The 22,224-nt window shown below is 38.8% G+C and overlaps 1 protein-coding gene across 2 annotated transcripts in view; it reads right to left on the bottom strand.

The window, feature by feature from the left end:
* Window positions 1-206: 206 nt before the first annotated feature.
* The window catches only part of BRAT1 (BRCA1 associated ATM activator 1), a 27,057-nt gene continuing 5,039 nt past the window's right edge, over window positions 207-22,224 (bottom strand). For both annotated transcript variants that reach the window (XM_027875117.1, XM_027875118.1), the window contains exons 4-14: window positions 13,988-14,135; window positions 7,015-7,387; window positions 6,427-6,546; window positions 5,035-5,126; window positions 4,160-4,278; window positions 3,863-4,049; window positions 3,226-3,299; window positions 2,474-2,576; window positions 2,126-2,224; window positions 1,581-1,756; window positions 207-1,303 (exon numbers count right to left, since the gene is read on the bottom strand). In XM_027875117.1, the coding sequence (XP_027730918.1) occupies window positions 566-1,303; window positions 1,581-1,756; window positions 2,126-2,224; window positions 2,474-2,576; window positions 3,226-3,299; window positions 3,863-4,049; window positions 4,160-4,278; window positions 5,035-5,126; window positions 6,427-6,546; window positions 7,015-7,387; window positions 13,988-14,135 (2,229 nt within the window). In that variant the 3' untranslated portion in view covers window positions 207-565. The remainder of the gene's footprint in view (window positions 1,304-1,580; window positions 1,757-2,125; window positions 2,225-2,473; window positions 2,577-3,225; window positions 3,300-3,862; window positions 4,050-4,159; window positions 4,279-5,034; window positions 5,127-6,426; window positions 6,547-7,014; window positions 7,388-13,987; window positions 14,136-22,224) is intronic.

A 22,224-nucleotide genomic window follows, 5' to 3' on the forward strand; every position in this document is an offset into this window, starting at 1 on the left:
AGGAATGACCTCCTACAGGAAGTGTTCAGCAAGTTTGGAGGCCGGGATACATCTCCAGATGCATTTCTGTGATCTCATGGTCTTTAAATCTCAAGTCATCCATTACACCCCAAAGCAAATGTCCCAGCTAACACTCTTGAGATATGACTTAAGCAGGACTGAGAAGTCAAACTTGACTTGTCTCAAAACAAACTACACAGTCACTGTAATTTTCAAATAAAATTTATTTTGTTTAAAAAATAAGACATTTCTTCACCTGTGAAATCTAAAGATTCTATAGTTTGGAATTTGCTCTGTGTGTGTATATGTATGTGTGTGTGCATGCCACCTTTGTTTAGTCCTCATCTGTCACATGGTTTGCCTTCTTCAGGTAGGCTTAAAGTTATAGCCTGATTTAAACAGGACCTTCAGACAACTCATGTGCAGAAACAGGCCACTGAGCCTGCTCTTGGCCATACAGTCACAAATAATCACTACCGTCCAGGAGACCTCAAGGTGCTCACCCCTTGCATATCCTTCAAGGGAAGCTGTTTCCTGGCTTTGGGATATGCTATTTCCTGCTGGGTTAGTAGCAGTCAGCTTCATTTTCTTCCAGAATTCCTACAGTGGCCAGCATATCCTGCAACAAGGACTGAGGACTTTTCTCAATGTGGTCACTACTCTTAGCTAGTGTCCCTCGAAGTCCCTCCAAATCTACTGACCTTAGGACTTCTAGCACATCATCAGGTTCTTGGCAATCAACTCTGTCTGCAACCCCACTGGGTTGACCCTGGTCCCTCGCCCTCCACTTCCTTAGAGTTGTTTCCAACCAAGCAGTGCTCTGGGTTCCTAAGGATGCAGTACAAGCTTCCCCGCTCCCCTGCAGGCTGCCATGATGAGACAGTTGAGCCTTCAGGTATAGGAGGATATCACAGGACTTACGGGCCACTGGCCTGTCACAGTCACATAAGGCGCTAAATATAAACTCAAACAGTTTCACACGGCAGAGTATCTGCAGTGATTCAGTAAGCAGGGTAGACTGAGTTAATGAGGACATTTCCACAGCATAGGGGCACTCGGTCCCATGCTGCCCAAGGGTCTGAACAAGAAAGACCAAAGCTAGTTCTAATCCCTGAACTCTGACCTCCCAATCTAAGTCACAACTCACAACCTGGAGCACTTTGGTTACAAATTGCTCCTTATCCTTTGACACATCTGTGTGACCTTCCCTCAGCCACTCAGTGAAAACCTGGATCACAGCCCTCCGAGGGAAGCCTTCTGAGTCAGTGGAGAGGATTTCTAGAAGTTCCAAGAACAGGCTTTTCTAGAGAAAGCAAATACAAGGAATGAGAACGGCAAATGGGAGACTGAGGCATGATATTGAATTGGATAGATAACAGAAGTATACTTTATCTTAATGTTAAACCTCCTTTGTGCTGAACCACTCAGATTTCCTGAAAGCAGTGAAAATGAACTGCTCTTGGATTAATTCTCGCTGCCAGAATGTACTGTCTATTGCCAGCAAAGTTGGATAACAAAATGACTATAAACAAACAGCATTCACTTAAGGTGGAGAAGTAAGGTTTCCTTCTGTCTCCTACCTTTTCATCATTTTTGCTCTCGGTGCCAATGGGGTTTGAACATAGGCCTCTGCTGGACAACTGCCCCATGGCAGTCACGGCGCTTGCTCGGACGTAACTCTCTGGATCTCGGAGGAGATCCTCTGCAAGCTCTGGCACCTCCGAAGAGAGGAGAGCTTGTCTGAATCCAGCCCGCCCTGGAGATATATATCCAGCCACAAAAACAAGGCTTAATGGTCTACACAGCCACGCAGTTTCCAATGCAAACACCTTTCTGTCCTATTAACTCCCAGCTGACAGCACCCCCCATTGCCAGAGAGCCATGCTGCTCCATTCTGGATCCAACCACTCAGGGCTGGCCGGTAACCCACTGAGCAGCTGCACGCTTCCAAATGCTGAGCTGGATGGAGTCAAGTCTTCAGTCTAGGGCAGCTGCCACATCCTAGGAAGGGTTTGTTTTGACTGGAGACCAGCCTGGTATGCAATACAAGCTTGCCTGGGGCCAAATGCTCTGTAAGGTAGCCCTCCTCAGGCACTGGAAGGCTGAATTTCCCCTTGACACTTACCTCCCCAGTGTTTTGTTAGGTGGGTGAGGAATTCCAGGGCCGAGTCCCTTACCTCCCAGCAAGGGCTACACAGACGCTTCTGCAATATTGGGAAGAGATCTGTCCAAAAATGAAAGGAAAGACACAAATCAAGAGTCAGGGTTGGAGCTCCTGGCTCCCGAGCCAATGTCCACATCTCCCTCTTTTTAATGCCACTGCATATATCAGTCCTGAGTGTCCCTAGCCAATTATGCTTAATGGAGAATTCATATAGGGGTGGGACAAACCTACCAAAGATCAGTCACTCATTAAACCACTCAGCAGCTGTGGTTCCTTCTCAGTTTACACCAATAGCGACTGTTTAATTACCTCTAAGGAAATGCTGGGTTTGTGGGCAGAGGTCGCTGGAGGTAGAGGTTTTGGACAAACTCAGCAGCCATTTGAGTGTGGCCTGAAATGCCTTCTTCAGAACCTGGAATAGGGCAAAGAATGACTGTAAAAACCAGAGGCGGATGCAGTTCTTCCAGCCCTGTTGCTTCTTTAGTATCTGCTACACAATGAGTTCTCAACAATGGCTTAAGGATAGGCTGGGTTCCCTCTCTATAAGGTGAAAGCAGTTGGATCTGAGGTTTTAGAACCAAGGCAAGGCAAGGCCAAAGGCCAACATCTAACTTGCTAACAAAAAATGGGGCCACTTTTTTGCACTGGTGGATGGCACTAATGCTTGCCTTCTCACCCGAAAACCAGGTGACAACAGAATAGTCCAGGTTGACTGACTGAGTTCTAGTCTAGAACTTACAAACTTCAGAGTTATCACTTAACCACTCTGGTTTCCCCACCTGTGAAACAAGGGGTTGGGTTTTAAGATGAACTGTAGCAGTCCCTTCAAGGCCTAAAACCTATGTACAATTCCCTCTGTCTGATCACTACTACTGAGTGACTTCATCACACAAGCACTGGCGTGGCAGTCTTGTTCAATCCAGAATGAGCTTTGAAGAAGGGATTTCGCTGGAAGCGCAGTGTGTAAGACCAGGTTGTACTGTGACCTGTAATGAATTTTCATTAGAAGATATTGCCACCTGCAGCTTTCCTTTCCCTTTGTCCCCCCATTCTGTACTTACTGTAGGACTAGAGTCTGGGCTCTTGAGGTACACCAGAAGGATCTCAACTACTTGTCTTACCAATGTGCTGGGGCCTAAAACAGAGAGATGATTATGAAGCACCACAGTAACACCCGACTCATGTTTATGAGCTAGCATTCTGAAGTTCACACAGGACCTTCCACACACTGACTCATGGACTATTAGCGTGAGAAGAAGCCTTCTGTAGCATCTAGTTCAACCTCTTCACTTTATACAGAAGTAAAGTAAACTGAGTTACTTGGACAAAGTAAAAAATTCATTACGTAATGGACCCCCATAACAATAACATCCCAGTCCAGTATTCCTTCCACCACACCAATTATCACCTCAAACCAAATCAGTATCATCAAGAGATCTATGTCAGACTGGGAAAATTAAGTCTTAAGAAGAAAGTCACTGTCCACGTATCAAACTAAACAGAGCCCAATTCCTTAAAAGGTTACAAATGGCAGAAAGGAAACAAAAAAAAATTTTTAAAGGGATTGCCTAGAGTCCACTTGGCAGGAAAGAGATAAAAAACTAAAAATTAGGTTTGGAACTCATTCACCAAAGATATAGCCTTGTGGAGCTTAATCAACACATTCATCCTGTATAAGGAAAGAAAAATCTCACTTACTTGCCCCTTGAGAAAGAGTCCCCAGGAAATCCAGTGCTGATCGCTGAACTCTGAAGCAACCAATCAAGATCCCACAAAGCCTATCTCCAACACTGGAGGCTGGGGTGGCCAGACCACTACAGAACTGCAATACTGTCATTACAGCACTGAGCAAAGGGACATGTGGCCAATCTACCAATAAATGGCTCTGAAAGACCGAGAAGAAAGACTAAATGACATGTTTCTAGTACAAATACAATGACCATCAGGGCATTAGGGATGTATTTCATTACGAACAAGCTCCTTATGTTCCCATACCAGAGGTTGCAGCTCTTCTAGATGAGCTAGAGTCTGACACAAGAGACCAGCACACGATGATTTAGAGGAGAGGAGGATATCAGTGATCACAGAATCATTCACCGACTCATCCAGCAAACCTTGAGAGACAGATAAAAACTGTTTCACAAGGCAAAGAAGACTAAAGGAAGAGCAACATTTATGAACAAAGAAAAGTCAATGAAAAGTCACAAAATTCTCTACACCCTCCTACACCAGTGATAATCAACCGGGAACTAGACCACATTTCAAGAAGCACCAAGTGGCTTCAGACATCATCACAGCTTGAGAAACACAGACTAGGATGCTAATTATGAATCCACTTAACAGATGAAGTTAACTACTTCACAAGCTAAACGAACCAAAGTGTCTAAATGTCATACTGAAAGACCACAGAAGGTCCAAGAACTAGGACCAGGTGTCCTCACCCATCAGGTTCACGTACTGTTCAAGAATTCTGAAGTGACCAACTACATACGGACCAAAAACCTATCAATCATTTGAACAATGAGGGCTGCCCATTTTATTAGATGCTAACAAGTGGAGCTGATGTCCTTTAACATCAATGATATGTGATACCAGTGCCCATGGAAGTACCTTCCAAGCTGGACATCTGGGTCACTTTTTAGAAATTCTTGTCTTATTCAATAATATCTTTATTCAAAGACAAATGCTTCAATGATGTACCAGCAGCAAGTGGAGAAGCTATATATGTTAGAGCCATTACCGGCCCTCATACCCATTATTACATTTACCCAGATAGCTCATATATTCTGTAATTAAATCTCTCACATTGTCCTCCTGGGCCCACATAACCCCCTTAATTTTCCCAGTCTTGCCCCGCCAAGGCAGCATACCTGGGAATCCAGCAGGCTGAGAGGCAGCTCGAAGAACACAAGCTAGTGGCTGAAGCAGTATACTCAAAGCCTGAGTCCTTAATGTCTGTGGGCTTTAAGAAAAAAAAAAAAAAAAAAAGAAAATATATTTCCTTCCTTAACATCAGAAGTAGCTCCCACCAATCCACAGAATAATAAAACTGAAAAGAACCTCAAATAGTAATCTGTTTCCTCATGCTGTCTCTAGGAAGGTGAACACCTAAACTATCCTAACACAGATGAGTTTCTAGTCTATTTTTAAAGTCTTTTGGGGACAATGAATTCACATCTTCTTTCGGTAGCTTATTCATGTGGTCAGTCATGCTTAAGAGTCACAAAGTTTTTCCTTAAATTGAATAAAAAAATCTTTTGGCATAATTTAAGTTCATACTCTTCAAATGGTTTCCAGAAAGAAACAGATCCGTGTCCTTACAATAGCCTTTCACATATGTGAAGATTATGTTATCCCTTAACTTTATCATCTCTGTGCTAACCACTCAAACTCCTACATTGTCTCCATAGAGGGCTTACTTTCCATCCCTTTAGTCATTTCTGGGCTCTTCTATCAATCCTCTCCAGTCTGAACCTGGCAAAATCAAGGGATAGAATAGAAATAGGGGTTAGATCTGTGACTTCATTGATATAAGGAATTTCCCAGATGAGGAAACTCCCTCTACCAATGCAGGTCAGCATCTTCTCTGCAACTTATGGTCTCAGAGAAATGCCTAAAGCACTACATTTAAGGGTCTTGTCCAGAGTTACATAGCTAATGTGTGTCAAAGATGGGACCTGAACCCAGGTCTTCCTTGATCCAAGGCTAGCTCTCTACTCACTATGTCACTTTGTATCTGCTGGCAAAATCAAACTGGAAATAAAGAACAAATTTTCTACGCCATTCTAGGAGATGGGACGGTTTGCTATTTTCCCAAACTCTGGCCTTGGCTAGCCAAACACGTTTTGTTTCCTAGACTGTATGTCCTTACTCACACCACTTCCCTGCCTGATCTTCCTTCCTGCCCGCCTAAAGCCAGCCTAAACCTTTCAGACCTGCCTCGAATACCTCTTCCACGAAACATTCTCAGCCCTTACCAACCATGGTGACCTCTTCTCTGAACTCCTGCAATACTTATTTTCATTACCAATTATTTAGTCAGCATGTGACTGCCTTATAACTCAAATAACAATCTAATAAAATAACAACCCAATAAAATAACATTACATTATTATTTAAATTTTCTTGTCTCAATGTCTTATTTTCCCAAGCAGCTTCTCAAGGGAAAGGTGTATGTTTTAGACTTCGTGCAGGTAATTACTATCTGACTTAGATACTTTTGATTGATCAAATGATATAATAACATGAACCAGAATCCATACCAGTCCTTGAGATTCAGAATGCCTAAAGCCAAGGGTCCTGCTTGGGTTGGGCTTAGACGGTTCAGGGCCTGTCTTGATGATGTCCACAGATCACATTCCAGATGGCTGAATACAGGAGAGCTACAAAGATAGAGAACCAAAGAGAGACAGTAATGTCCTGCCCTACACAAAGATCTTGCAAATGCAGTGATGGCACTCTGTATTTTTACCCGTTTACATTAGCAAACCATGCTTTCTTTGATACCAGGATCTTTTTCTTTTTTTTTTTCCAGGATCTTTTTCAAACTTTTTTTTTTTTTTTGTGTGAGGCAACTGGGGTTAAGTGACTTGCCCAGAGTCACACAGCTAGTGAGTATTATGTGTCTGAGGCCGGATTTGAACCCAGGTCCTCCTGACTTCAGGGCCAGTGCTCTATCCACTGTGCCACCAAGCTGCCCCCAAAACTTTTTTTTTATAATCTATGCTTTTGATTCCTTTTTAATTTAAAGAGGCATTCTCAGGGCAAGCTCATTCATTCTGCAGCCTGCCACAAAGCATGTCTATAGCAGATTATTCTTTAGTAAACAATCACACGCTTTATAACTTTACCGTGCCATACTAAGGAAGAGATCCACCAGTGAATGTGCAGCCATGAGTGGTTCTTTTTCCAGGAGTGATCCCACAAGTGGATTCATCCGCATCCAAAGGACTTCAGTCCACGAGTCATGGCAACGTCCAAACAATGTGGTCAGCACATTCAATGCCTGTGTGATCTGAGGGACTGTCCCTGAGCAAAGGGATTCTTCTATGTGTCCTACAATCATCCGAGCACACAATGGCCAGTCACAGTCCTGTATACTGAGGGGCATGGCTCTCTGGGAATGCATGGTGAATCCTAGGATGTGCACAAGCAGCTGACTAGCTGCTGAAGCAACAAACAGGCTGGGATCTCCTTGTAAGGAAAAGATCACATCAATAGCACCTAGTAAAAGTAGAGAGAAGAGAAAGACAATTCAATTACCAAACTACAGTTCAAGAAAAAAAGCATTTATTAAGCACCTACTATGTGTCAGGTATTGTGCTAAGTACTTTTCAAATATTATCTCATTTGACCTTCACAACAACCCCGAGAGGTAGGTGCTATTATGATCCCCATTCTACAGTTGAAGAAACTGAAGTACACTGAAGTCATATAGCTAGTATCTGAGGCTAGATTGAAACTCAGGTCTTCCTGACTCCTGGTCCATTGTTCCATCCACTGAGCCATCTAGCTGCCTCCTAACATACAGTTCCTGCCCTCACTGAGTTTACAGTCTAAGTATGTGGATATGACATTAAGACAGATAACTATAGTTCCAGGTTGAAAAATAAGAGACATGACTGCCATCTATTACTACTTCAAATATGAAAACATGGGAGTTTCCTCTATCAATGCCCACAAATCACCATGCATCTATGACTTAGTAGATAATTCCTGCAGTGTTGCCTAAGGGACTTGTTCAGGATCACATAACTTGTAAGTGTTAGAGATGAGATCTGAACTTAGATTTTCGTGATTTTAAGCTCAACACTGCTTGTGTCTATGATACTTTAAATACTATGATTAAAAATGAAAATGAGAGACAGAGCCAATACAGCAGAGTAGCAGGAAGCAATCAAGTCAACTCTCCCTGCAAACAAAAACAAACAAACAATAACAACTAAAAAGACAAGTCCACCAAACATCTAGAAAAAGCAACAGATCTAATCTTGATGCAATTAATGGGCATCTACTTGTTTCTAGTTATTTGTTACCAGAAAAAGTGCTAATATTAGTATTTTGAGGTATATAGAAGCTTTCATTCTGTCTTTGACCTCCCTGGGGTATATGCCTAGGAGTGATCTGAGTCAAAGCTAAGAATATTTTAGTCTCTTTTTAGCATAGTTTCAAACCTGCTTGAACTGAACATATATATGGGAGATCGATCTTGGTAGAGGACAGCGTTTGGCTACATTTTACTCTCCCAAATCAAATGCTTTCATGTAATCACAAAATATAAATAGTCAATTCCTATACTGAATTATGTATCTATAAAAATAGTCTTTGCTAAGTGATATCACTTGCAAAAGTCTGGCTCTCCCAATCTCACATTTTATCAAAGATATCCCTTAGTAAATATGTAGATCACTAAAAGATTTTGTAAAGAAGAAAAAGTACATATATGGGTCAGTAGTTATTGATGCCCTGTTGTCCTGGATACAGTTGTGCCCAGGCCTTAGGCCTTAGGGTACTTATCACAGTGTTAATGAGTGCCTGTGTAGTATTAGTCACAGAGATCCTAAATAAGAGAGGCTAAATGCCTTTTGGGTGAATCCTAGAAACTGGTTATCAAGAAGGCAGAGTAGCTCTTTGGATTTGGTAAACTATTTCCCAATAAGTTGGTCTTTTAATTGATCTAGGTGAGTTTTCATAGACAGGCACTGGAAGATTGCATCTGTATAATGTTACTAAATGTTTGTACTTAGTAAAATGGATCTTTAAAACATCCATCTTTTGATTTAGTCTCTTAGGATTGTAAACTTGTATCTGGGGACCAAGTATACCTGGTCAAAGATAAACTGTCAATTGCTCTCATATAATAAGGTGGTTAATGCCATTTGTGATTTTTTTTTTACTATGATTCTCTATCTTGCCTTCACCTCTACCTCCTGGTTTCCTTCAAAAGTCTCAGCTAAAATCCCACCTTCTGCAAGAAGCCTTTTATAATACCCTCTAAAATACTAGTGCCTTCCTCTGAGATTATCTCAAATATTTCATATATGCATGTATGTATATGTGTATATATACATACACAGTTGCACACTAAATATCACATATGTAATAATACGACAGATAAAGATAGAGTTTGTGGAGTTATTTGCATGTTGTTTCCCCCATTAGATTGTGAGCTCAGTAAAGACTGTTTTCATCTTTCTTTAAATTCCCAGCACTTATCACAGTGCCTGGCAAAACTAAGCACTGAATAAACGCTTGCTGATTCCTCAAAACTGTGTCACATCCAACAGTGACCTCTTCAGTGTATACATGGTCTGGTCCTGCTGTTCTCCCCTCTTTCAAACTTCCCTGCTACTTTTGAGGGTACCACCACCTCCCAGTCACCCAGACTTGCAACCCAGGTGCCATCTTCTGATTCCTCACTCTTTCTCACCTTCCACATCTCATGGACATCCTCTTCTCTCCTCATCATCTCATACTTGTACCACTGTAATAGCCTTCTGGTTGGTCTCCCTGACTTAAGCCTCTCCCCATCCTTCACCTAGTTGTCAAAACGATCCTCCTAAAGTACAGATCTGACCATGTCACCCACCTATAAACAATAAACTCCAGTGGCTCCTTATTGCCTCCAGGATCAAATATAAAAAAGTCTTTTTGGCTTTTAAAGCCCTTTGTATCCTGCCTCCCTCCTACATTTCCAGTGTTCTTTTTCCTTACTCTGCGCTCCATCCTACCTGCCATATTCTGCAATCCAATGACACTGGCTTCTTTGTTGTTCCTCACAAGACACTCTGTCTCCTGAATCTATGCATTTTCTCTGGCTGACCCACATGCCTGGAATTCTCTCCCTCCCTATCTCTGTCTCCTGGCTCCCCTTTTAAGCCTCAGTTAAAATTCAACCTTCTGCAAGTAGCTTTTCTTGATCCCCTTTAATGCTAGGACCTTCCCTCTGAACTTATCTCCAATTTATCCTGTTTAAGTTTGTTTGTACGTATTTATTTACATGTTGTTTCCCCTATTTAGTCTGTAAGCTCCTTGAGGGCAGTGTCTGTCTCTGTCTTTCTTTGTATATCCAATGATTAGTTAGGCTTGTCCTTGGCACAAAAGGTGTTTAATAAAGGCTGGTTGACTTGTCTTTTCTACTTATGCATGTGACACATTAGGGATTAAGATGTTAGAATTATTCCTCAATTGATAAATGGTCAAAGGATATGAACAGGCAGTTCTTAGATTAAGAAATAAAAGCTATCTATAGTCATATGAAAAAATGTTCTAAATCACTATTGATTACAGAAATACAAATCAAAACAACCCTGAGGTACCACATCACACTTATCAGATTGGCCAACATGACAAAACAGGAAAATGATAAATGTTGCAGAAGATGTGGGAAAATTGGAACACTAATGCCTTGTTGGTGGAGTGATCCAACCATTCTGGAGAGCAATCTGGAACTATATCCAAAGGGCTATAAAAATGTACATACCGTTGACCCAGCAATACCACTTTTAGGGCTATATCCCAAAGAGATCACAAAAATGGGAAAAGGACTCACATGTACAAAAATATTTATAGCAGCTCTTTCTGTGGTGGTAAAGAATTGGAAATTGAGGGGATGCCCATCAATTGGGGAATGGCTGAACAAGTTGTGGTATTATGAATGTAATGGAATACTACTGTGCTGTAAAAAATGATGAGCAGGTAGACTTCAGAAAAACCTGGAAAGACTTGTATGGACTGATGCTGAGTGAAGTGAACAGAACTAGGAGAACATTGTATACAGTAACAGCCACGTTGTACAATGACTAACTTTGATAGACTTAGCCTTTCTCAGCAATGCAAGGATCTCCAAAAGTCTCATGATGGAAAATGCTATCATCCACATCCAGAGAAAGAACTACGGAGTTTGAATATAGATCGAAGCATACTATTTGCTCTTTTTTTTCCTTTTGTTTTGTTTTGTTTCCTCTTTCTTGTGGTTCCTCCTATTGGTTCTAATTCTTCCTTACAACATGACTAATGTGAAAATATGTTTAATAGGAATGTATATGTAGAGCTTGTATCAGATTGCACGTCATCTTGGGGAGGGAAGAGGAGAAAATTTAAAACTCAAAAGCGTACGGAAGCGAATACTGAAAACTAAAAATAAATTAATAAAAAAAAAAGAAAAAATGTTAGAATTAAAATGTGGTGGGTTTTACTATTATTGATGAAGAAAATAGGTATTACTGGAGATAATAATTTGTCAAAATAGGTCAGGATGGAACTGTTTTATTTGCACAGTATATCTTCTCATCTTTATCCTTTCTTCAAATTTGGTGTAGACTTTAATCTTTGATCTAATAGGCTGATTTGTATACATATCAGGTGATTGTATACAATCAGGTAATTCAAAAATGTCTGTCATATCAGTAACAGTTGTTTCCTATCTGTTAAGATAGAATAAATTTCACTTTTTTGTTAATTCTGATTTTCTTTTTAAAGAGAGGAAGAAAAACAGTGCCAAAAGTACTAGGACTCTGGGAAGGCCTATAAGGGGACACAAAGAAAAAGCATTTTCTTTGCTTATTCATTCTTTTAGTTCTATCTTGTTAAAGGCTGATGATGTGGAGTAAGATTTTGCATGTTTCTTTAACGGTTATTAAGTTCATAATAAAAATATATTTTTCCATTGGTAGTTAAGTTCTTAATTAAAAAAAAAGTTTTCAAGTATTTATATATAGGGATAAATCTTCTGTGTGGTCTAAAAATCTTTCACCTCTCCTGTGTCAATCCTCCACACACATTTTTGCACTGAAGTCACCAAATATTAAAGTACATGTTGATATGGAAGGTCATTTATGAAGATCTTTGTAGAATTTCTCTATGTCATCTTCTGCAGCATACTGGCACACAAACTTCAATTCTGTTGCTAATGATCTTTTTTGCTGATGCTCACACTCAGGCAAGATGACCAAGCATCCCAGAAAATGGGATGTTTTTGCTGTCTTTGGATAAAACAATGCACCCAAATTCCAAGGAAACCTATAAAGCCATCCTTCTGTAAAGCTTTTAGCCTTATTTGTAATAATAATGGCAATAGTGATATGATTCAGTTTCTCCACTCTTATGTTAGACAAAGATTAATGCTTGTAGACATTCTGAAACCTACATGATTTTTAGTACCATCTGGTCCCCCTTCCTCTTCAACCATTGCCACAGTCTCTGCAGAAGCTAAGTGCACAGGAGTGAGGGCCACTTGGTATTTTTCTTGGTTTCATAGATAGCTGTAGCCAAAAAACTCATCAGTAAGAGACCAGCCTCCTGGAGATGAAACTCTCTGCACTTAACTGGACCTCTAGTAAAACAGACACAACTGGGTACTGGGTCCTTACTACAGAGACCACTGGCATAGCCTTCAAGAACATGGGATAATTTCCATGCCACAATAGGAAATACAAACAGGACTTTCGTGGAAGGTTATTCTTTTAAGTGAAAAAAATTTAATGTAGAAGTATGGAATTGGATTTAACATTGTACCACGTTCGCTCAATAGCTTACCCTGCAATTTTTTCAGGGTCTAAGCTCTTATGATTTAATTTTTAAAAGATAGAAATTTCCCTACTAAGCCAGATTAAATGAGCTGATTATCATATGCTTCTACAGGTTCACATACTAATTCTTTAGTGGAACTAGTCAGTTCTGCTATAACACTTGTGTTGAAAACTTGAATTTGTTCCAATGTAATTAATATATGAAGGAACATTTTGAGCCTTCCTTGAATTTCAGTTTGCTTGTACATAATTTCTTTCTCAAGAAACAGGGATAATGTAGAAAACTGTGCTACTTAACAATAACTCAAAAGCTGTAACCCTTCCAAGGTCCACTTCCATAAGCAAATTTCAGATCTTTTTTAAGGCAACGTGTCATATTTATCGAATATCTTCTGATGCAATTGGAGCTTTGGGCATAAGAGGGCTGAGAGCTGGTCCAAACACTTCCTTACATACACCTTCCACCCAGACCCTGGCTATGAAGTCTAGAGGACTGGTGTTTTGGTTTACCCAACTTGCCCAAGACTTTACTGGCCTGAAGTCACCATTATTTATTATAGCCTTTATGTATTCCCTAATCATTTAACATGTATAAAACTGTGCTATGCCATTTTTATGGGTTCGTATCTTCTATGTCACTGAAATTTTTCACCTTTGTGCCCCTCATCCCAGTTTTCCCATAAGCCCTGCGGTTTTTATTGCAAAATTTTGCACAGCTTGGTACTCTTTGGGAATACATGTTGAATTATAGCAGAACTGACTATACTAAGATTAATTTGAAAAGTATTTCCAAAACCCACCAGCAAGCTCAGTACTAAGTATCTTTTGGTTTCTTCTATAATCTGTTGGTACTTCTGCCACTACCCAGGAAACTAGTACGTGCCTGTTAAGCCTTCACCTTGCAGTGCCCTACACAGTATTTCTCTTCCTTCTCTCACTCCCATCAAGCCAATGCACATTTGACTCCTGAAGAAAGGTGTTCTTAAGATATCTATCCTAGAAAGGCTATGACATACTAATACATACTAAGATATTAAAAGCTGGTAAGGCTTAATGGATTATTCTTTCCTGAGGTTTCTATATATTACCAGAAGGCCATATTTTTGCCTGTAAGGATAAATGTCTAATGGTGAAATTACAGCTATCAGAATAGGCTTTCTTTGAACTGAGAATGGGGACATGAGGAATTCTCAGCACCTTCACGTCTTCTGCCCACTTTGTGTGCATCTAAAGACAGTCAATGGCAAAGGGCATCCGAGCTGCTTCCTGGGAAACTGGAGGCATTGGTACTCACCACAGTCACACAGGAACTGCACGGCCCTTTCATGCTGTACCATGCTGCCCACACCCTGGATCCAGCCACTGCGCACAGAGGGATCCTCCCAGGCTGGTCTGCTGAGGGGTCCCGCTTCACTGAAAAGGCTGAGCAACACCTCCCCCTGCTGACTCGACAAAAAAAGAAGCAGAAACACGAGGACTTGCCAGTCAACATTTCCTACATGTTAGTTGAAGAGAGTAATAGCTGACATTTACATGACATTTTAAGGTTTGCAAAATGTTTCCAACACAATGTTTATGATATCTTAACATCCTGCTGCTTAAATCTAATCTGAGAACTTTTTTCTAGATATTGTGATTCAGATGTTTTTTTTAAATTTAATTTATTTATTTTTAGTTTTCAACATTCACTTACATAAGATTTTGAGTTTTAAATTTTCTCCCCCACCCACTTCTTCCTCCTCCCGCCTCCCTCCAATGGCATACAATCCAATACAGGCTCTACATATACATTCATGTGAAGAACATGAACAATTAAAACTAATGGGAGGAATCACGAGAATGAAGCAATAAAACAGAACAAAGGAAAGGGAGAGCAAATAGTATGCTTCCATCTGCATTCAGACTCATATTTCTTTCTCTGGGTGTGGATAACAATTTCCATCATGAATCTTTTGGAGTTGTCTTAGATCCTTGCATTGCTGAGAAGAGATAAGTCTATCAAAGTTAGTCATAACACAATGCGGCTGTTACTGTGAAAAATGTTCTCCTGGTTCTGCTAATTTCTTTTTTTTTTTTATAACTCCCTAGTGCTTTATTTTTTTTATTATTATTAATTTGTTTTGATTTATCAACAATCACTTCCATATGCTTTTGAGTTTTAAATTTTTCTCCCCTTTCCTCCCCACCACCCTCCCCAAGACGGTACACAATCTGATATAGGCTATACATATACATTCCTATTAAACATATTTTCACATTAGTCATGTTTTAAGTAAGAATTAGAACCAATAGGAGGAACCACAACAAAGAGGAAACAAAACTCAACAGAAGAGGGGAAAAAAAGAAAGCAAATAGTATGCTTTGATTTGCATTCAAATTCCATAGTTCTTTCTTTGGATGTGGATAGCATTTTCCATCATGAGGCCTTTGGAGATGTCTTAGATCCTTGTATTGCTGGGAAGGGTTAAGTTTATCAATCTTAGTCATCACACAACTTGGCTGTTATTGTGTACAACATTCTCTTGGTTCTGCTCACTTCTCTCAGCATCAGACCATACAAGTCTTTCCAGGTTTTTCTGAAGTCAGCCTGTTCATCATTTCTTATAGCACAATAGTATTCCATTACATTCATATACCACAACTTGCTCAGCCATTCCCCAGTTGATGGCCATCCTCTCAATTTCCAATTCTTTGCCACTACAAAAAGAACTGCTATGAATATTTTTGTACTTGTGGGTCCTTTTCCCATTTGTATGATCTCTTTGGGATATAGCCCTAGAAGTGCTATTGCTGGGTCAAATGGTATGCACATTTTTATAGCCCTTTGGGCATAGTTCCAAATTGCTCTCCAAAATGGTTGGATCATTTCACAACTCCACCAACAATGCTTTAGTGTTCCAATTTTCCCACATCTTCTCCAACATTTATCATTTTCTTGTTTTGTCATCTTGGCCAATCTGATAGGTGTGATGTGGTACCTCAGAGTTGTTTTGATTTGCATTTCTCTAATCAATAGTGATTTAGAACATTTTTTCATATGACTATAGATAGCTTTAGTTTCTTCCTCTGAGAAATGCCTGTTCACATCCTTTGACCATTTATCAATTGGGGAATGACTTGTATTCTTATAAATTTGACTCAGTTCTCTAAAATTTTAGAAATTAGGCCTTTATCAGAGATACTGGTTGTAAAAATTCTTTCCCAGTTTTCTTCTTCCCTCCTAATCTTGGATGCAATGGCTTTATTTGTGTAAAAACTTTTTAATTTAATGTAATCAAAATTGTCCATTTTGCATTTCATAATGTTTTCTATCTCTTGTTTGGTAATAAATTCTTCCCTTCTCCATAGATCTGAAAGGTAAATTATTCCTTGCTCTTCTAGTTTGTTTATAGTATCAGTCTTTATATCAAATTATGTATCCATTTTGACTTTATCTTGGTATGTGGTGTAAGCTGTTGGTCTACGCCCAGTTTCTGCCATACATTTTTCCAGTTTTCTCAGCAGTTTTTGCTAAATAGTGATTTCTTATCCCAGAAGCTTGAGTCTTTGGGTTTATCAAATAGCAAATTAGTATAGTCATTGACTGTTGTGTCTTGTATACCCAACCTATTCCACTGATCCACCACTCTATTTCTTAGCCAGTACCAAATAGTTTTGATGATTGCTGCTTTATAACACAATGTAAGATCAGATACAGTTAGGCCACCTTCATTTGCATTTCTTTTCATTAGTTTCTTTGATATTCTGGACTTTTTGTTCTCCAGATGAATTTTGTTATTGTTTTTTCTAGCTCTATAAAATAATTTTTTGGTAGTTTGATTGGTATGGCAGTGAATAAGTAAATTAATTTGGTTGCATGAGCAACTGTTATTTTTCTAATTATTTAGATCTGACTTTATTTGTGTGAAAAGTATTCATATAGTTCCTGGTTTTGTTTTGGCAGGTAGACTGCGAAATATTTTATAATGTCTACAGCAATTTTAAATGGAATTTCTCTTTCTATCTCTTGCTGCTGGGCTTTGTTAATAATATATAGAAATGCCAATGATTTGTGTGGGTTTATTTTATATCCTGCAACTTTGCCAAATTTGTTTATTATTTCAAGTAATTTTTTACTTAATTCTCTAGGATTCTCTAGATATACCATCATATCATCTGCAAAGAGTGATAGCTTTGTTTCTTCTTTGCCTATTCCAATTCCTTCAATTCCTTTTTCTTCTCTAATTTCTACAGCTAACATTTATAGCACAATATTGAATAACAGTGGTGATAATAGACATCCTTGTTTCACACCACAATCTTACTGGAAATGCTTCTAATTTATTCCCATTGAATATAATGCTTACTGATGGTTTTTGACAGATGCTATCTATCGTTTTAAGGAAGACTCCATTTATTCCTATGCTCTCTAGTGTTTTTAAAAGGAATGGGTAATGTATTTTGTCAAACACTTTTTCTGCATCTATTGAGAGAATCATATGATTTCTGTTAGTTTTGCTGCTGATATGGTCAACTATGTTGATCGTTTTCCTAATATTGAACCAGCTCTGCATTCCTGGTATAAGTCCTACCTAGTTATAGTGTATTATCCTTGGGATAAGTTGTTGTAATCTCTTGGCTAATATTTTATTTAAAATTTTTGCATCTATAGATTCATTAGGGAAATTGGTCTATAATTTTCTTTCTCTGTTCTGACTCTTCCCAGCTTAGGTATCAGCACCATATTTGTATCATAAAAAGAATTTGGTAGGATTCCTTCTTCACCTGTTTTCCCAAATAGTCTATATAGTATTGGAATTAATTGTTCTTTAAATGTTTGATGGAATTCACTTGTAAATCCATCTTGTCCTGGAGATTTCTTCTTAAGGAGCTCATTGATGGCTTGTTCGATTTCTTTTTCTGAAATGGAACTGTTTAAGTATTTTATTTCCTCTTCCGTTAATCTGGGCAATTTATATTTTTGTAAATATTCATCCATTTCATTAAGATTGTCAAATTTATTGGCATACAGTTGGGCAAAATAGCTCCAAATTATTGTTTTGATTTCCTCTTCATTGGTGGTGAATTCACCCGTTTCACTTTTGATGCTGGTAATCTGGTTTTCTTCTTTTTTTAAATCAAATTAACCAAAGGTTTATCTGTTTTATTGTTTTGCTTTTTTCATAAAACCAGCTCTTAGTTTTACTTATTAGTTCAATGGTTTTCTTAATTTCAATTTTCTTAATTTTTCCTTTGGTTTTCAGAATTTCTAATTATTTAATTGGGGATTTTCAATTTGTTCTTTTTCTAGCTTCTTTAGTTGCATGCACAATTCATTGATCTCTTCTTTCTCTATTTTATTCATATAAGCATTTAGAGATAGGACCACTTTTGCCACATCCCATAAGTTTTGGTATGTTGTCTCATTATTGTCATTCTCTTGGATGAATTTAGTGATTGTTTCTATGATTTGCTGTTTAACCCACTCATTCTTTAGGATTAGATTATTTAGTTCCCAATTAATTTTTAGTCTATCTTTCCATGGCCCTTTATTTTTTTTATTAATTTATTTTGCTTTATCAATAATCACTTCCATATGCTTTTGAGTTTAAAATTTTTCTCCCCCTTCCTCCCCACCACCCTCCCCAAGACAGCGCATAATCTGATATAGGCTATACATTTACATTCATATTAAACATATTTTCATATTGGTGATGTTGTAAGTAGAAATTAAAACCAATAGGAGGAACCATCAGAAAGAGGAAACAAAACTCAACAGAAGAGAAAAAAATTAGCAATTCGGCTTCCATAGTTCTCTCTTTGGGTGTGGATAGCACTTTCCATCACAAGGCCTCTGGAGATGTCTTAGATCCTTGTATTGCCAGGAAGGGTTAAGTTTATCAACATTAGTCATCATGCATCCATGGCTCTTTATTACATGCAATTTTTATTGCATCATGATCTGAAAAGGATGCATTCAATATTTCTGCCTTTCTGCATTGGACTGTGAGGTTTTTATGCCCTAGTATATGGTCAATTTTTGAGTAGGTGCCATGTACCACTGAGAAAAAGGTATATTCCTTTCTGTCGCCATTCAATTTTCTCCAGAGGTCAACCATATTTAACTTTTTTAAGATTCTATTTATCTCCTTAACTTCTTTCTTGCTTATTTTCTGGTTAGATTTATCTAGTTCAGTGAGAGAGAGGTTGAGGTCTCCCACGAGTATAGTTTTGCTGTCTATTTCTTCCTGTATCTCCCTTAATTTCTCCTTTATACCACTTCGTGCATATATGTTTAGTAATGATATCACTTCATTGTCTATGGCACCTTTTAGCAGGATTTAGTTTCCTTCCTTATCTCTTTTAATTAGATCTATTTTTGCTTTTGCTTTGTCTGAGATCAGGATTACTATCCCTGCTTTTTTTACTTCAGCTGAAGCAGAATATATTCTGCTCCAGCCTTTTACGTTTACTCTGTGTGTATCTCTCTGCATCAAATGTGTTTCCTGTAGACAACATATTGTAGGTTTGTGGTTCTTAATCCACTCTGCTATCCATTTCCATTTTATGGAAGAGTTCATCACATTCACATTCACAGTTATGGTTACTATCTTCCTCTCCCCATCCTATTCCCCTCCCCCCTCCGTTTATGCTTTTTTCTCTCCTTCTTCCCTTTCCCTCCTCAGTAGAGTTTTGCTTTCAACCACTGCCTCCTTCAGTCTGCCCTCCCTTCTCTTAGCCCCCTCCCTTTTCTTTTCCTTTTACCCTTTCCACTTCCTATAGGGTAAGTTAAATTTCTATACCTAACTGATTATGTTACTCCCTCTTTGAACCAAATCTGACAAGAGTAAGATTCAAACAATGCTCATCTCCCTCCCTTCTTTCCCTCTACTGTATTTGGTTTTTGTCCTTTTTCATGTGACCGTAATTTACCCTTGTCTGCCTCCTTTCTTCTTCTCCCAGTACAATCCCTTTTCACCACTTAATTAGATTTTTTACCATAATATTAAAGCCAACTTAAACCCATGCCCTCTAAGTATACCCCCTTTTAAATGTCATGATGACATTACAATTCTCAAAAGTTAAATGTCATCTTCCCTTGTAGGGATGTAAACAGTTTGCCCTTACTAATAATATGTTGGGTTTTTTTCTTTTCTGTTTACCTTTTTATGCCTCTCCTGAGTCCTGTATTTGAAGGTCAAGTTTTCTGCTGAGCTCCGGTCTTTTCATCAGGAAGGTCTGGAAGTCTCCTATTTCACTGAATGTCTGTCTCCTCCCCTGAAAGATTATGCTCAGTTTCTCTGGGTAGTTGATCCTTGGATGTAATCCAGGCTCCTTTGCCTTATAGAATATTGTATTCCATGTCCTCTGATCTTTTAATGTAGAAGCTGCAAGGTCCTGCATAATCCTGTGGCTCCATGATATTTAAATTGTTTCTTTCTGGATGCTTGCAATATTTTCTCTTTGATCTGGTAGTTTTGGAATTTAGCTACTATATTCCTTGGTGTTTTCAATTTGGGATCTCTTTCAGGAGGTGATTAGTGGATTCTTTCATGATTAATTTACCCTAACTACCCTCAGGGCAGTTTTCTTTGATGATTTCCTGAAGGATGTTGTCCAGGCTCTTTTTTATCATGGTTTTCCAATAGACCATAATTTTTAAATTGTCTCTCCTGGATCTATTTTCCAGGTCAGTTGTTTTACCAATAAGATATTTTATGTTTTCTTGTATTTTTTCATTCTTTTGTCTCTGTTTGACTGATTCTCACTCTCTCATAGAGTCATTAGCTTTCACTTGCCGCCTTCTAATTTTTAAGGAGTTGCTTTCTTCTCCTAGATTTTGTAACTCCTTTTCCATTTGGCCCATTTTACTTTTTTTTTTTTTAAGCTAGGCAATGGGTTAAGTGTCCTGCTCAGGGTCACACAGCTAGTAAGTATTATGTGTCTGTGTCGGATTTGAACTCAGGTCCTCCTGAATCCAGGGCCGGTGCTCTATCCACTGTGCCACCTAGCTGCCCTTTAAATATTCTTTTTAAAGCTACTTTCAGAACTGATGGAGTCTGAATGCAAATCAAAGGATACTATTTTTCATAGGGTTTTTTTGTCTGTGTTTTCTTTCACAACATGACTAATATGGAAATATGTTTTGCATGATTACACATGAATTACCTATATCAAATTGCTTACCATATCAGAGAGGAGTGAGGGGAGGGATGTAGGGAGGGAGAGAATTTGGAACTCAAAATTTCTAAAAGTGAATGTTAAAAATTATTTTTACATATAACTGGAGAAAAAATAATTTAAAAAAAAAGCTACTTTCAAAACCAGAAAGTCTTTTTTTCAGAGAAAACATAATGGTCCACATTTTTATTGTGTACTATAACTTCTATGAATGGCCACTAGATAACTATGTAAAGTCTCTGTGGCAATTACTGATGGCAGGCACTCCCCCACTCTCTACTCTGTGAAGTTTTTTTTCTCTCCCTCATGTTTCTTCTCCTTTTCTATTTTTTTTTCTTTGTCACTCTTTTGTTTCCTCTTTCACATAGGTTTTAGGCACCCAAAGGTACTATTTGCTCCGGCTGTGGCCTTGAGGGCTAGAAAAATTACTGAGTCCTATTTTATGAGCTTGGGATTTTCCATTTTCATACTATTTTTAATTCTTACACAAAGTTACAAACATGAATGGGAATAATGATGTATATAGTGAGGTAAAGGTTTTCCAAGGGCAAAAGTCTCATTTAATCAGAACTGTGATTTCCTTGATATAAGGAATTCCATATGAGGAAATCCCCTCTACCAGTACAGAACAGCACCTGTTCTCCAACATGTGGTTTTAGAAATTAGAGAGTCTAAGGCTTGTGGCATCAGAGGTAAAATAACATACCAAGGATCAAAAGGCCAGTTTGTGTCAGAGGTAGGATGACAAACAAGGTTTTCCTGAGTCTACAGTCAATGATTCCCCACTGACCACTCTCTCCTTCTAGACACCCTCTCTTCTCTAGGTTTTTGTGACAAAACTTGTTGGACCACTCCTTGTCTCCTTGGCTTACTGATCATCTCTATCCCAGCCCCTAATTAAATGATATCTCAAGGTGTCACTTGGGTTCTCCTCTCTCACATATGTTTTCTCTCTCTTTCTCTCTCAGTGATTCATTAGCTTCCTCGGGTTCAATTACTGCAGAGGACATACAGATCCAGCCACAAGTTTTCTCCTGAATTCTAGGCCTGCACCACCAACTGTCTAGTGGACATTTCACACTCTCAAACAACTCAAATCCACCCCTCTACCAAACTTCCTTATTTTTGCTGAGGAAAATGCTTTCTTCCAGTCCCCCAGGTTTGTAATTTTAGCATTATCCTTGGTTCTGTCCTTTATCCCTCACAGGCTATCAGTTACAAACCTTACTGCTTCTACCTCTATCACATTTCTCCCATCTGTGCCCTTCTCTCCACTCACACTGCCACCATCTTTGTTCAAGTTCTCATCACCATTCACTTAGACTATTACAATAGCCTCCTAATTGGTCTCCCTGCCTCAATCTTCAATCC

This window comes from Vombatus ursinus, unplaced genomic scaffold, assembly GCF_900497805.2.
Source record: "Vombatus ursinus unplaced genomic scaffold, bare-nosed wombat genome assembly UNPS02014807.1, whole genome shotgun sequence".
Lineage (NCBI taxonomy): Eukaryota > Metazoa > Chordata > Mammalia > Diprotodontia > Vombatidae > Vombatus > Vombatus ursinus.